The sequence below is a fragment of the Hydractinia symbiolongicarpus genome, chromosome 1, assembly GCF_029227915.1.
Source record: "Hydractinia symbiolongicarpus strain clone_291-10 chromosome 1, HSymV2.1, whole genome shotgun sequence".
Taxonomy (NCBI): Eukaryota; Metazoa; Cnidaria; class Hydrozoa; order Anthoathecata; family Hydractiniidae; genus Hydractinia; species Hydractinia symbiolongicarpus.
In genome coordinates, this window is record NC_079875.1 from 23331380 (window position 1) to 23345478 (window position 14099).

At 31.7% G+C, this 14099-nt stretch overlaps 1 protein-coding gene across 9 annotated transcripts in view; it reads left to right on the plus strand.

Annotated features, from left to right (window-relative positions):
* The window catches only part of LOC130647169 (pregnancy zone protein-like), a 50032-nt gene that overhangs the window by 11189 nt on the left and 24744 nt on the right, over positions 1-14099 (plus strand). For 7 of the 9 annotated variants that reach the window (XM_057452972.1, XM_057452948.1, XM_057452956.1 and 4 more), the window contains 7 exons: positions 6404-6735; positions 7229-7281; positions 7484-7507; positions 7801-7852; positions 8175-8248; positions 8678-8717; positions 8898-8982. In XM_057452972.1, coding sequence (XP_057308955.1) covers positions 6573-6735; positions 7229-7281; positions 7484-7507; positions 7801-7852; positions 8175-8248; positions 8678-8717; positions 8898-8982 — 491 coding nt within the window. In that variant the 5' untranslated portion in view covers positions 6404-6572. Of the gene's footprint in view, positions 1-1282; positions 1427-6403; positions 6736-7228; positions 7282-7483; positions 7508-7800; positions 7853-8174; positions 8249-8677; positions 8718-8897; positions 8983-14099 lie in introns of those variants that run through there. The other 2 variants (XM_057452933.1, XM_057452991.1) reach the window with 1 other exon arrangement.

Here is a 14099-nt window from a genome sequence, read left to right on the forward strand (position 1 = left end):
CGACATCAACCACTTCGTAGCGTTAAAAACAGCAACAACGGAAAAATTACTTTTTACATTTTATATAAATTCTTCTCTACGATATACACGCTGTATTTTATAAGAATAGTGTTTTTTTCGTTTCAGCCTTCATGTTCCTAACTTTCCCTGGTGTACTTGTCCATTGCTTTGGAGAGAAAAAGATTCAGTTTGTGAGTTATATACGCAATAAAAAAGTAAACTTCTAATTAAATTTGTGCATCATACAAATTTTTATATTAAAACAAACAATCAAGCTTAGACATATTGTTAGGATATTCTGACCCATTGTTTAGAGTATATTCTTACAAAAAAACCTAAATTCATTTCTCTACCAGATAATCTAAACAACACACCTGCTTTCTTTCGCTTTCTCAGTAGTAGCTAGCGTTCTCTGGATAAAAGTCCAATCAGTTTTTTACTTCAATTGCTAAACTTGGCTTCATCCCAAAGAAAACAAATTGAAAATGTATAGCTAGCTACAATTGTCTGATACCTTTCCAATCAGTTCTCTTTTTCACGTTATATCATCGTACGTTTTTCTTCTTTATAACAAATATTTTTGACAACAACAGAAACCTTTTTTATTCTGGCTCGACAACAACAGTAGCTCTACAACAACAGTTTTGTTTTTTACATTTTAGATTCGAATTATCATTCGAATTCGATAGTTTTTTTAAAAAAGAAAGCAACCTCGGTCCCAGAACACAAAAACGATAGAAGAAACAAATAGGCTTTAATCTAACCTCATGATGAGTAAACATTGTTTGAAATAACTTTTTTCAGGATTACTTTGAAAAAGAGACAACCTTCTTCGCTTCGGTTTGTATTTATGAGTGGGCTTTTAAAACAAAAAAACAAATAAAGACATTTAAAAATAAAATAAAAATTAGCTTTAATAAAATAAAGAAAAAGAGTTTTATTTTTTAAAGCAATAAGAAAATAGAATTAAATATTTAAATAGTATCCCCTGATTTGCGTTTTTCTTAACTTGGTAAATTTTAGCGTAACGCTACGTCGTAAGAAAGTGACCGTGATTTGTGTGCCATGACCTCACCGTGCGCACAGACACACAAGGCGTATTAATATATAGATGTGTTATTGTTTGTTTACAGATGGAAACAGGTTTGTGAAAGTTTCATATACAATGTGTTATTAAAGTCTAAAAAAATAACACTAAGACGTGACACTCTTCTTTTGCTCTTGAAGTGGGTGTCCATACTTTGAAGTTAAGTAATGCAAAAAAGCACGAAGATGGAGTGTTCTCGCTAAGCGATCGTTAATAACCTTTAAAAGCAAGTGTTTTTCTTTTACTTGCTTAATCTTCAAAGTTAGTAAAAGAAAAGAAGATGAGAGGGGTAAATCTCCTAATACTGATCCTTTTCTTTGGACACGCTGCTTCCAAAAGGTGAGTGCTAATTGCCAGTGATAATTATTAATTTGATTGTAGCGCAGTTGTTATGGTCTGATGTTAAATCGCGTCAATTTTTTCGCGCAACCTCGTTCCCAGGCCAATTTTTCGCTTTTTGATATCCGATTTAGCGCGTTGATGTTTCCATTACAAGTAAAATTAACAACATCAAGGATCACATTTATTATGGATTTTCATGAGGCGAATTAATAGGAGAAAGAAAACCAAAAAAGAAAACGGTCGATGTTTTAGTACCGTGAATGTCTTGTAAAACGAGGGATGGAACTAACAAATATTAAAATGATATTAACATTTTATCAAAAGAGTGTGACTCTAAACTCGTCTTCTGTGTTCAACGATGGCTTAATGTCATTTATAAAAAGGGCTTCCAAAATTAATAAGTGCCGTTGAGACTTCGAGGTCGATAAAATTTTAACTATTTGAAATGTAAACCACTGGACCTAAAAATCTTGCTCTTTTATGCGGGTGATAAGATGCCGACTTGATTGACCGACACAGCGCGAATTACATCGCAGACAACAAATTTCATTGACCACACCACTTTTAAAAGGCATATCAACTGGTTGCTTCAGGGAAGGTGGAACAGTTTTCAACTTTCGTAACGTTAAGATAACTTGACATGGACCTTTCAACCTTCAACCTTTTTAGTGCTTTCTCGAATCTATCCGTAAGCTTATGTTTTTCAGAATAGCGCGTGTAGATAGTATCTGGCGTTTCTATGAACCACTCATGTACAATGCTGCTGAAGAAGTTCTTTTCTATTGCATCCAGTAATCGCCAGTACCAAGAAGAAATTAATCCATTTGTTTGAGAGCGTTAGAAAAATCGTTTTCCGCGCCAACGAAATTTTTTTCGTTATCACCACATAAAGTCTGCATATTTCTTCTTCTGGCTACAAATCCGAACAACGCCAGTATGAAGGAATCTGTTTCTAAACATATCGAATACCATCCTCGTCAATGAATTGTCAAGCTGCTATAATGCACTGATACATTTAAGGTTAAGTTTCTTGATCCAACGGTATTGTCTACTGTTTCCCATATTGTCTGATTGAAAAGCGTCTAGTTCTTCAGAAGAATTCTTGCGTTGAACCATTTTAATCAACGAATTTTTAGCGTTTTCCTAATCTTCAACCAACAACCGTGGTCAATCAACTCTGTGTGTTCAACATTTTGTCTCCGTGATTTTGATATTTAAACGACCAACCTCGTTCATAGGGCTTTTTGTCTCTCATCGGCGCTGCGCTAATTGATAGGTCTGACGAAAAAGGCCCTGGAGAAGGCTGGTTTTACTCTGAGCCGTGATTGGTCGAGACTTTTCATCTAATTATGCGTAAGATAATACGTCGTTAGGTCGTGAAATATCTACGCTTAAAATTAACTGTAAATAAAAAAGATTGCCGACACTGTGCATACATATATGTTTTGCGCAAGAGAAAAATATTTCGAGAACATATTTTGGTAGATTTTTATGGCTTTTTAGCTAGTTAATTTTCAACCCAGATGTACTTGTAGTTAGCTACATGCTGCTTATGCTCGGAATAATATTAGCAACTGACAAAGACATTGTTGGTCAGCTAAGCTAAAACAACAAGTGTAAAAAGATAGGTAGCTATAGCTACATAGCTACTAGTTATTTATTATTTTCACTACTAGACAGAATAATATTATTATTATTATTATTATTATTATTATTATTAGAATAAACATAAACGAAAATACAGATGAAGAATTGCATGAATTTGCCATGCTAATTTCACAGATTTTACATGTTGCAAAAATCCTGTTAGTGTTACTTCTAAGAAAGTAAGGGATTTAAAAATAAAAGCATAAAGCTATACTAAGGCAGTGTAAAAAACACTGGTGCGACCGCTTATCGAATGCCACTTATTAGGAAGTTAGTACAAAAGTTCATACGGTGAATAGAACACCTTGGTAATGCCTTGTCAATGATAGGTGGGTTAAAGACAACAGAACTGGATCCTCTTTTAACTGTTATATGTCAGTCTTGTATCACATTTGCCGAGAATTCAGTTTACAACAAAATGTGTTTGTTAAACGTGGCATACACAAGGAAAATCAAAATATTTAAAAGGAAAATAATAAAATATAGAAAGCAATTATTATTATTAGTTGAAATTTTAAGAGATACTGTGTATATACAATTCAGTTATTTTACAAAAATTACTGCTATTAATGTGTTCTCTTAAGTGTGTAGACGTGCATGAAAATAAAAATTAGACACAGAGACAAAAGTTGTAGAAGTTGTAGAAAAACTAAAAAGAACTAAATGGACAGCACAGAGAATTGAAACTATAAAACTGAAAATGTGAAACAACCTTGATAGGAACATCATTATAAAATTTTGCTTTTATATATAAAAACGTTTGTCCAAAGTCAAGATTATTCCATGTATTCATTATGTGACTCCTGGAAATAACTGTTTTTGCAAAGTAACCTAACGTACAAGCAGAGCAGATTTGTAACGTGGGAGAGGACGCGTCTCACAACAACCATGTTTGGAAAAACGTCACTATTGAAGCACTTTCGTACAAAAATGATTGTTTTCATGTTGTCGGTGAATGGCGGTTTTTGTTTGATAATCTGCTCTATATACACATTGCTCCAATGATCTCATTTTGGACAACTGTGTTCTTGTGAGATGCAGCTTTACCGTGTTTGTATACGTCAATATTGGAAGGATTGAAAATACGTAAATTTCGAATAGCTGCAACCTGGGGAAAATAAGATGGAAGTTTTACAATTATATAAATGCGATTTGTATATACACTTTTTGTATGATGCATCAAATTCATTATTTAAAGTCGAAGTTTTGTCCAGCATGTGTCCAATGTAACAGGCGTGTCCATGTAAAATATGCTCATCCATCTAAGTGTTATTAACGACTGGATTTCTGTAGCTACCATTCCCCGGGGAGAACATGCGGATAAGCTGCAATTCTTTATGAAGTTCCAGAACGCATCACCTCTGGTTTCAACTTAACGTTATCTATCCCAGTTAACGGAGTCAATTGGGATAGATAAGGAGGATTCTGGATCGACAAATAAAAACTTAACATTTCCGTAGTTTTCTTCTCACTGCATCATTACTTTCAAACAAGCTCTCATCTGCTTGAAACTCCCCCTGTTTCAAGTTTAATACAGCAGCAGATTAACATTAATTATTTTAGCTGATCATTTACAAAGGAAGTTAGAGGTGATGGCCAAAACAATATTCTCTTTATTTTTAAAACTGAAAAGAGATCAGCAAGTAAAGTAATTTTCCAAACACATAGGCAAAACTGCCTTTAACGAAGCGACAAAATATATGATTTGCGTTGTTTTCAGGCAATATTCAAAAACATATACTTGCTTTAAAACAACAATATGTATTTTAGAGCCACCTCCACAACTACTTAGTCTTCACAGTGCAGTCTTCACTAAAAAGTTCCATTTTTGACGATCACGATAAAATCCAGATCCTGATAATTAAATTGAATCTTGCTTGCAAAGGACTAGGAAGTCAAAAATTCCGGATAAACAAGACACGAGTGCATTAATTAAAAATCTGCGAAAATCAAAGATTTTTGACCAGCCTCCACCAGGGCCATGTTCGTCTCGCCGTCCGATATGCAAAAAGAGACAACGTGTCCTGGGATCGAGGTTGTTAAACGACGCAAATAACGAATACAACATTTTTTTCAAATTTTAGAACACTTCTTTCACAAGTGTCCAGTATACCGGAATTGCTTTTCCTGACAAAAACAGAAATGTTTTTTTCCAGTTTACGATCATCCTCTGCAGGAATAAATGATGTGTCTTCTACCAGGGTTGTTGATTGTTCCAAAGGAGCTTTGGTTCTTCGAATCAAGGACTTTGTATTAGTTGACGATTTAGTAATACACCTGTGTACAAAGCGACACGATTAAACATGGTCTTTATTTCACCAGGTTTGTCTAGGATAATTGACATATATCATTTTTTCAGTGTTACTTTCTGATTGGCGGGTTTCCTTAACAACAACAAGGAATTTTTAAAACAGTATTTTGTTTAGTGTTTTTAAATCTAAATGTAATCCAAGATGAAACCCAAGATTTGATGCATTAAAAGCTCTTCCTGATTTTGGGAATGAATTTAATGGGACGGGCAAAATAATGCCTGCTGACCAGCCCATTCCAAACTCCATTTTCAAGTAGAAGTAACTTCAGGCCTTGGGACTGAAATATAGTTTTTTATGTGTTTTAGATTTAGAACATATATTGGTGAAAATATGCTAGCAGCCACAGTGAAAATGAATTGCTACCACAATTTGATTTTCCTTACCTAACGTCTGCATTTTATTGTCGGTCAATTTTTAGATTCTTTCAGCGCACAAAACAAAACATTAAAACTTGTCTACTAAATTCAAAAAACTCTTTCAAGTTTTTACAGTGATCACATTTTCTGTAATTGCTAAGAATAGAAGTTAGATATTTCAATAAATTATGCAAAAGAGATTCCATACACAAACAGTTGGGCGCATTGATATTCTCTGCTCATGTTATTTAGGAAGACCAAAGAATCGAGGAAATGGAGTGCCCGAAGGTCTAAGTTTGTAATACAATCTACTACTGATTTTATCCTCTTTATTCAAACGTATCAAGACGTTCCTTCTGTTCGATTTGATCTGTACTACAACTGAATTTAATTTGCTATATGTCTTTTGATATATGGGTTTTGTGACCCAGAATTATTAAATTTAAAAGAAATCTGTTCCCTCAAACTTGTGTGGATTTTCATATTGGGTCTTGTAAAATGTTAGAGTAGTGTTTCTCAGTCAAACCTGGTTCTGAATTGGTTTGCATTATTGTTTCTTGGTGAAATATTGAAACCTTTTTTCATAAAATAATTCTTACTTTACTAATGGGCCCAATAACTGTATTACACATGGTTATAATTTGATTATTTTCTTTTAGTTATTATTTTATCTCAACACCTGGGATATATCATGCTGGAGAATATGTAAGTATATTTGTCAACATTGATGAAAAATTCCCAGACTCAAATGTCACTGCTGTGTTGAAAGATTCACATGGGAATGTTCTGTCGAATGTATCACAAAATATATGGAAAAGCCATGACGTGATGCGCCTTTATATTCCCATCTCAGTAAAAGGGAAAGTAACATTGATTATAAAATCAGAGAATGGAGTGAAGTTTGATCACAAAGAAACTATTTTTGTTAAGACATTGAAAGATGCAATGTTTATTCAAACTGATAAACCCACATATAAACCTGGAGACAAAAGTAAGTAATTAGGTACAGTAAAGTTTTTTATGTTGCTATTGCTTGTGAACACTAGCCATTTTACCAAATTATTTTTCAGATTTCGTTAGAATTAAATTTTGTAACAATTACAAAATAAAACCTAATATTGCAGCTGTGTATCATGATTTGAACGTTTGTTTTAATGAGAACTTAAGAATGATGAAAATTGAAAACAAGCATTTGTCTCCCGCACCAAATACGAGAGTTATAACCACTAAACCACGGCGCCACAAATAAAAATCTGCACCAATCGTTTTAATTTACGCTATTATGTTCCTGCCCAGCCTTATTATGAAGGCATTTTGCATTTAAATATAATATTATATATAATATTATTTATGAATATTAATGTGTGCTTTTGAAATTCACTTACCCTCTTAGAAAAAATTGACTAAATTTAAACTACCAATATCTGTTGAATTAAAAAATGATTTATGTGAAATATAAAAATAACGTATATTTCTGTTTGTAGTTCGTTTTAGAGTGATTATTGTTGACAAAAACTTAAAACCGCCATTTAGACAGGTACTAACTAAGAACTTTTTCTTAATTTTTATTCTACCTCGAATTCTTCTTATTTTTGTATATAATAATTTATCGATAAACAAGTCTTTTGATTTGTTTGAAATGTGGAAATGGAAATATGAAAAATGTTAGAATTTATTTTAATAACAAACGGAAAAAACGATAGTTTACATTTCCTGCAGTGTTCTAATTGACATTTTAGGTTGGATCGGAAGTGTTCATCACAGTATGATTTTTATTCTTAAATATTTTTTCCCTACATTATATGCTATAAAATATTTTTACGTGTGTAGTGAATTTATTCTGCTATTTTTTCTGCTACTGCCATATTACTGTTTTATATGCCCAACTTCTTATAAGTTCTATTAATTCCTAGACTAATTTTTCACAAGTATTTTATATATTTGCAGTGACAAGTGTATAAGTCATGGCAATAAATGTTCAGATTTTGCGTGTGAATTTTTCCTTGTCTTATAAATCAAAGACGTGTTTTCAACAAACTTTACTTTATTTCTATAGAATGCAGGAGGATCTCGAGTCATGCAGTGGTCTAATGTAACATTGGATAAAGGTAAAGTTCTGTTATTTTTAATAAAGTAGAAAAAATGCTAAAATAAATACTCTTGACTAGCTGTGAGGCTGATAACTGTGAGTCTAATAGCTGTGATCCACTCTTAACCAATAAAACAATTAAAAAACAGCTATTAATGTTTTTATTTTTGTTAAATAACTTTATCCATTAAAGAAACGCGTGTTTTACCCAATTGTTAGACTAATCGGCAGCCATATTTGTACAAAGACAGATAAAATACAGCTATTATGACATTATTTTTTATGATGTTACAAAAACTTGTAATTAAGCTCTTACTATATTATAAGTAATTTGGATTTAGGTATTATCAGTCTTGAAATGCCAATATCTGTGAAACCAGTTCTTGGAAAATGGCAGATCACAGCTAAATACGGGGTAAGAAATATGTAAATCAATATTGTGAGTTTCTGCACAGATTCACAAGGAGAATATAAGGCTGAAAATGAAAGCAAGTCAAACATGTTTTTACATTTTATTAAAAAAAGTGGTTTAGTCCCTGTGTTTTTTAGACTGTAATTTCTCTCTGTAGTGGATGAATTGTACATAACCTTCTTTTTGAAAAATCGAAACAAATATTTTTTTGTTTTGCTACATCATAGGTTAGGATCAAATCCATTGTTAATGATGTATCATATCATAGTGTAAATCCGTCCCCCCCATTTATTTTACATCCCTGACACTTTAGGTATCCCCAACATTAAGTTTTAGATTCCATCCCTACAGATGCATGCCAAATTTTCAGGCATCCCCATTTATTTTTTAGGCCATGCTTTTTTTTGTTCCAGAGATATATTTTGTATTTAGGCAACTAAAGCTAAACAAGATATCATGGTTAAAAAATATGGTGTGTACTTTTATTTTTTGTCGATTCCAAATATTTCAAACGTATTTTATATTTTATTGTTCCTTTATTTTCACTTAAAAAGAGATGTCTAACTAAATTATACTCCGTTAATAACGTTTTTAGTACGTTCTTACTTTTTTAAAAGAAGTTATAAGATTTGAGAAATAATTATTGTTTCAGTACTTCCAAAATTTGAAGTCACAATACAGTCACCGTCATATCTACTGAAGTCGATGAAAGAAGTTCCAATAACAATATGTGCTAAGTATGTTTAATTTATTATATTTTATCATATTTCTCTTTACCTGGAGCTATTTTGTTGGCTGCTAATACTGAAATAGATATTCCTTTAACAGGATCAATTTTAAATAACAATACCTACCTACCATAGCTTATACCAGCCTATAATATGGCAAGAATCTTGCTACTAACTGCTAACAGCCTTTTCTTCTTTAAGTCTGGCTTGTATATTTTAATTAATTATATACTGTTCTAAGTAGCTACTGTTACTATTGTCAGGTAAAGCTCGTGCAGCATCAACCATATTTTGTTCAGATATTTCAAATATATATACTAGTCAATTACAAGAGATAAATCAATGTTCAAAAATGTCAGTTAGTTTATAACTACCTTTTTTATTTCAGCAAATTTATGACGCAATAATAAAAGAAATTGTAAAAATCTATGTTAATTTTACGCCCTCTTAATTGAGTGTAATACAGACATCTAGGATGTTAAAAAAGTTAATTTAAAACCTGTAATTAAAGTTTAATAATAGATTTTTCAAGCAATTGCAGTACAAAGCTGACACGCATTCATTGTCCTCTTTCTTTAATTGGTGCAAAAAAAAGTATAACCCTTATACGGTTTATTTCCTGTTGTGACACAGCAACTGCTATCGTAAATGTTTTAAACACGACAAAGGAAGCTGGTGTCCAATAAACCCATTTTAAAGTAGGCCTACCTATCAGTGGTTTAACGTTCAGTAATCAGCAATGCAGGTAGAAAAGTAAAGATAAACAATTTTTTTTTATCCAGCTTTTTGTAAGTCATTTGAGGTAAATCGCATTAATTAAGTTATTAGCCGAAGTCCCGTGGAAGAAACCACTGAATCTCTCATCGAGTCCATATGATTGGTGCAAAATAAAAACATAGAACACAGTAATTTGAATTTTTAAAGGCACAATTTGCATTATTCTATATTGCAAAGTTTTCACAACTTACAGTTTCCAATCTATATAATAATACACCAGTTCCGTCTGTCTGTCACTTGTGCAAAGTGGATAATTATCTTCACTACTATAACAAGTTATATAGAATCTATATATTAATACACCTTGTGTACGGGTCACTTTCTTGCGACGTGGCGTTGCGCTTAAATTTACCAAGTTAAAAAACGCAACTCAGGGGGTTATCATTTAAACATTTCACTCTTTTTTTCTTATTAGTTTAAAACATAAAACTCTTTTGTTATTTTATTATTACTATGCTTTTATTCTAAAAAGTTTTGATTTTTTTTGTTTTTTTTTTGTTTTAAAAGCCGCACGGGTTCGTTAAAGATAAAATAATTTAATTATTCCCCGGTTTACTACGTGTGCGCCGTATCTGATGGAGACAAGTTGTTATCAACTGTTAACCATATTATACCTGATTTTTTTTGGCCCTTGTAACCCATAAATCCTGAACCACTTGTGCTTAAGTGATGAAACTTGTCTCAGTTGGAGAATGTCTTAATACAAACTCAATCCAGGTAAGAAAATAATTTGATGGCGTCATAGGGATTAGAAATGCCGTCACACATGTGAAAAATGGTCATTTTCCCAAATTTTCGGCACATTTTAATTTCTCGCGTGTTACTAATAATTCTTGCTGGATTTGTCGATTGCATACCAAAGTATGTGTTTCACATGAGAAAATAATTTTAATGACGTCATTGGGTTAAAAAATGATTTCAGCAACAAAATTTCTTATTTGAACAATGATGATAAAAGGCCCGTTCTACCAGAAATATTGATGCTCATGTCATTAAACTTGGCATATATGTAGAACAGGGCCTTTAAAGATAATCGAGGCAAGGAAAACAATATAATGACGCCATTGGTATCTGAAATGACGTCAATTTGGTGGATCGATATTTCCTTCAAATCTGGTCCGTTTTTTGTCCCTCGTAACCATATATCACCTTAGCAACACCTTGGTTACAACTTAGTAACCAACATACATATAATAAATATGTATACCCAATACAACATCTTATGACATTCTTACTTGAATGTCAACGGTTTTCAAAATTCCAAAAACTTCACCCCCGTCCAAAGAATGCAACACACCCAGCAAAGTACAAAATTTTTCCAAATTTTTTTTGTCATCAGCAGCCCTAATAAAAGTTAGGAATAGTCCCAAAATTTTAGCACTTAGTCACATGTGTATCCAAAGTTATGCCTAGTCAAAGATCCGAGGGGACTTTGCCCCCCCCCCCCCCCTCAGGTATAACAGGGTTAAAAGAAAACCGAAGCGAAGAAAGCTGTCTCTTTTTTTTAAAGTAATTCTGAAAAAAGTTATTTCAATCAATGTTTATTCATCATGAGGTAAGATTAAAGCTTATTTGTTTCTTCAATATTTTCCATTTTTGTATTCTGGGACCGAGGTTGATTTCTTTTAAAAAAAACTATCGAATTCGAATGATATCTCGAATCTAAAATGTAAAAAAAGCAAAACTGTTGTTGTAGAACGACTGTTGTTGTCGATCCAAAATAAAAAAAAGTTTCTCTTGTTGTCAGAAATATTTGTTATACAGAAGAAAAAAGTACGATGATATAACGCCACAAAGAGAACTGATTGGAAATGTATCAGAAAATTGTAGCTAACTATACATCAATTTGTTTTCTTTGGGATGAAGCGAAGTTTAATAATCGAAGTAAAAAACTGATTGGACTTTTATCCAGAGAACGCTGGCTAACGGCCTACTAAGAAAGGGAAAGGAAAGCAGATGTGTTGTTTAGATTATTTGGTAGAAAAATGAATTTAGGTGAATAACGTTTTTTAAGCCGTTTACACGCTTCCAGCTAAACTTTCCCTTAAATATGAAGTTAAATATGTTTTGTCTTCAGCCTGAACATATTTTTTTGGTAAGAATATACTCAACGTCAGTTAAGAATATCTTGAGAATAAGTCCAACCTCGATTGTTTGTTCTAAATATAAAAAGAATTTGCCAATAGCTATAACAACATATAGCAATCTTTATTTTATTGAGGCGTTATATATTTTTAGGCCACAAGGATAGTAATTGTCAAAAATGTTAAGAACTTTCTTTGTAAGAATATACTCAAACAATATGTCAGAATATCATAAGAATATGTCTAAGCTTGATTGTTTGTTTTAATATAACAATTTGTATGATGCACAAATTTAATTAGAAATTTACTTTGCGTATATATCCTTTTTTGAACCTTTTTCTATCCAACGCAATGGGTCGTTACATGTAGCAGAATTTGCCATTAGCTATAACAACTTATAGAGCCCTGCTAAAAATATATTAAGATCAATAAGAATAGCATTTGTCAAGAAATATTAAAAATAGAAAAGGACATTAAGGCTGAAACGGAAGAACACAAATCTTATGAAATACACGGTGTATATCCTAGATTAAAATTTTATAAACTATAAAAAGTAACTTTTCCGTTGTTACTGGTTTTAACGCTAAGACGTGGGTTATGTCGTTACAATAAACCTTACTGTAAACAAAGTTAAATTAATGTTTACATCTGTTACGTTACCGTTTAAAATATTATTCGATTCTTAAATTCGAAAACACTGCATTGTTATCATGCACGGCACGTTTGCGCACTGGGAGGGTTGCTGTATACAATAGGCTAAATAGCTAATTTGTTATCATGCATTACAAACTGTACATTGTGGAAATTTTGCAATAACCTTTTTTGTGTGACTTAACAATTTTTTCTAATGTCTGGTATACTATTTTCCCCGGTGTACTTCTAGCATTGCAAAGCAAGTATATAGTTTTAGTAGATCTAGCTTTTTACATAACCGTTGTTAAACACCTTCGATTTTGTTAGACCTTTTGCATTTTTATTTTATTTATATTTATTTTTAACTCTTTAAATGACATGTTCATGTGAACGTATGTTAATACTTTAAAAAAACATATACATGGTCGTTCAGCATATGTATTTTTATGGTAATATTTCGACCTCCGTATTGGATACTCTTCATCAGACTATACTATTAGACTATAAAAGTCCTTCTGATACGTTACAACGGGTAAACCACAAGGTTTTTTGGCTTGAAGTTGTAGAAAAACTTGCCACCATTAACATAACTGATGTATATATCAATAGATTTTGTTTTTGCAGATTTAGTAGTTTGTTTAGCAGATTTTATAGATTATGCCTTTAAATTTATTAACCAATAATTTGATTTTAAAATATTAAAGCTGCAGGTCTACTATTATGGTAACCGTTCGCCTGATTTTTTTTTATATTTTTATGTTGTATGATATATACTCTTACATTTTTATGCGTGTGCATGAACAAAGTGTTATTTTGTCCTAAAATCTTATTTTTTGATTGTGATTTTTTAATTCCTTTTTTAAATAAATATTTATAAATTTTATTTAAAATGCTTCACAGATTGCATTTTAAACATTTTGAAAGTATCAATTGTGCATGCAAAACAGTATAAATATAATCCAATTTATAGTGAGGTAGAATGTAGCAAGAAATTCAGTCATAAAGCCATACAAACATAAAAACATACCATAAAAATATATATGCTGAACGACCATGTATATGTTTCTTTAAAGTATTATATTTATTTTGTTGTTGGACCTTCTTATATTTTTACGTTTTATTTTGGCGGGTATAAATATAATGCAGATTGTGAGCAACCTTAATCCCAGGGCTTTTTTTCTCATTTATTATTTTTTTTTTTCATTGCTTCAAATACTAATTTTTTTTGGACGTTTTGTTTCAGCGGTTATTGATATAGGATAATGCAAATTGTGACTTCAAAAAATTCAAATTACTGTATTCTATGTTTTTTTTTGGCCGTTTCTTTTAGAGCTAAATTTTCCTTAAATATTAAGTTTGTTGTTGTGTCTTGAACCGGAAAATAGTTTCTTTACGAAGCACTTTTTTTTTGTAAGAATATACTCTGAACAATGGGTCAGAATTAGGAATATCCTAAGAATATGTCAAAGCTTGATTGTTTGTTCTAAATACAAAAATTTGTATGATGCACAAAATTGATTAGTAGTTTAGTTTTATATTGCTTAACAAAGTGAACTTTTTTCTGTCCAAACCAATGGTCCATTACATGTAGCGGAATGTGCCATTAGCTATATCAAGTTATAGCAGGCTTTA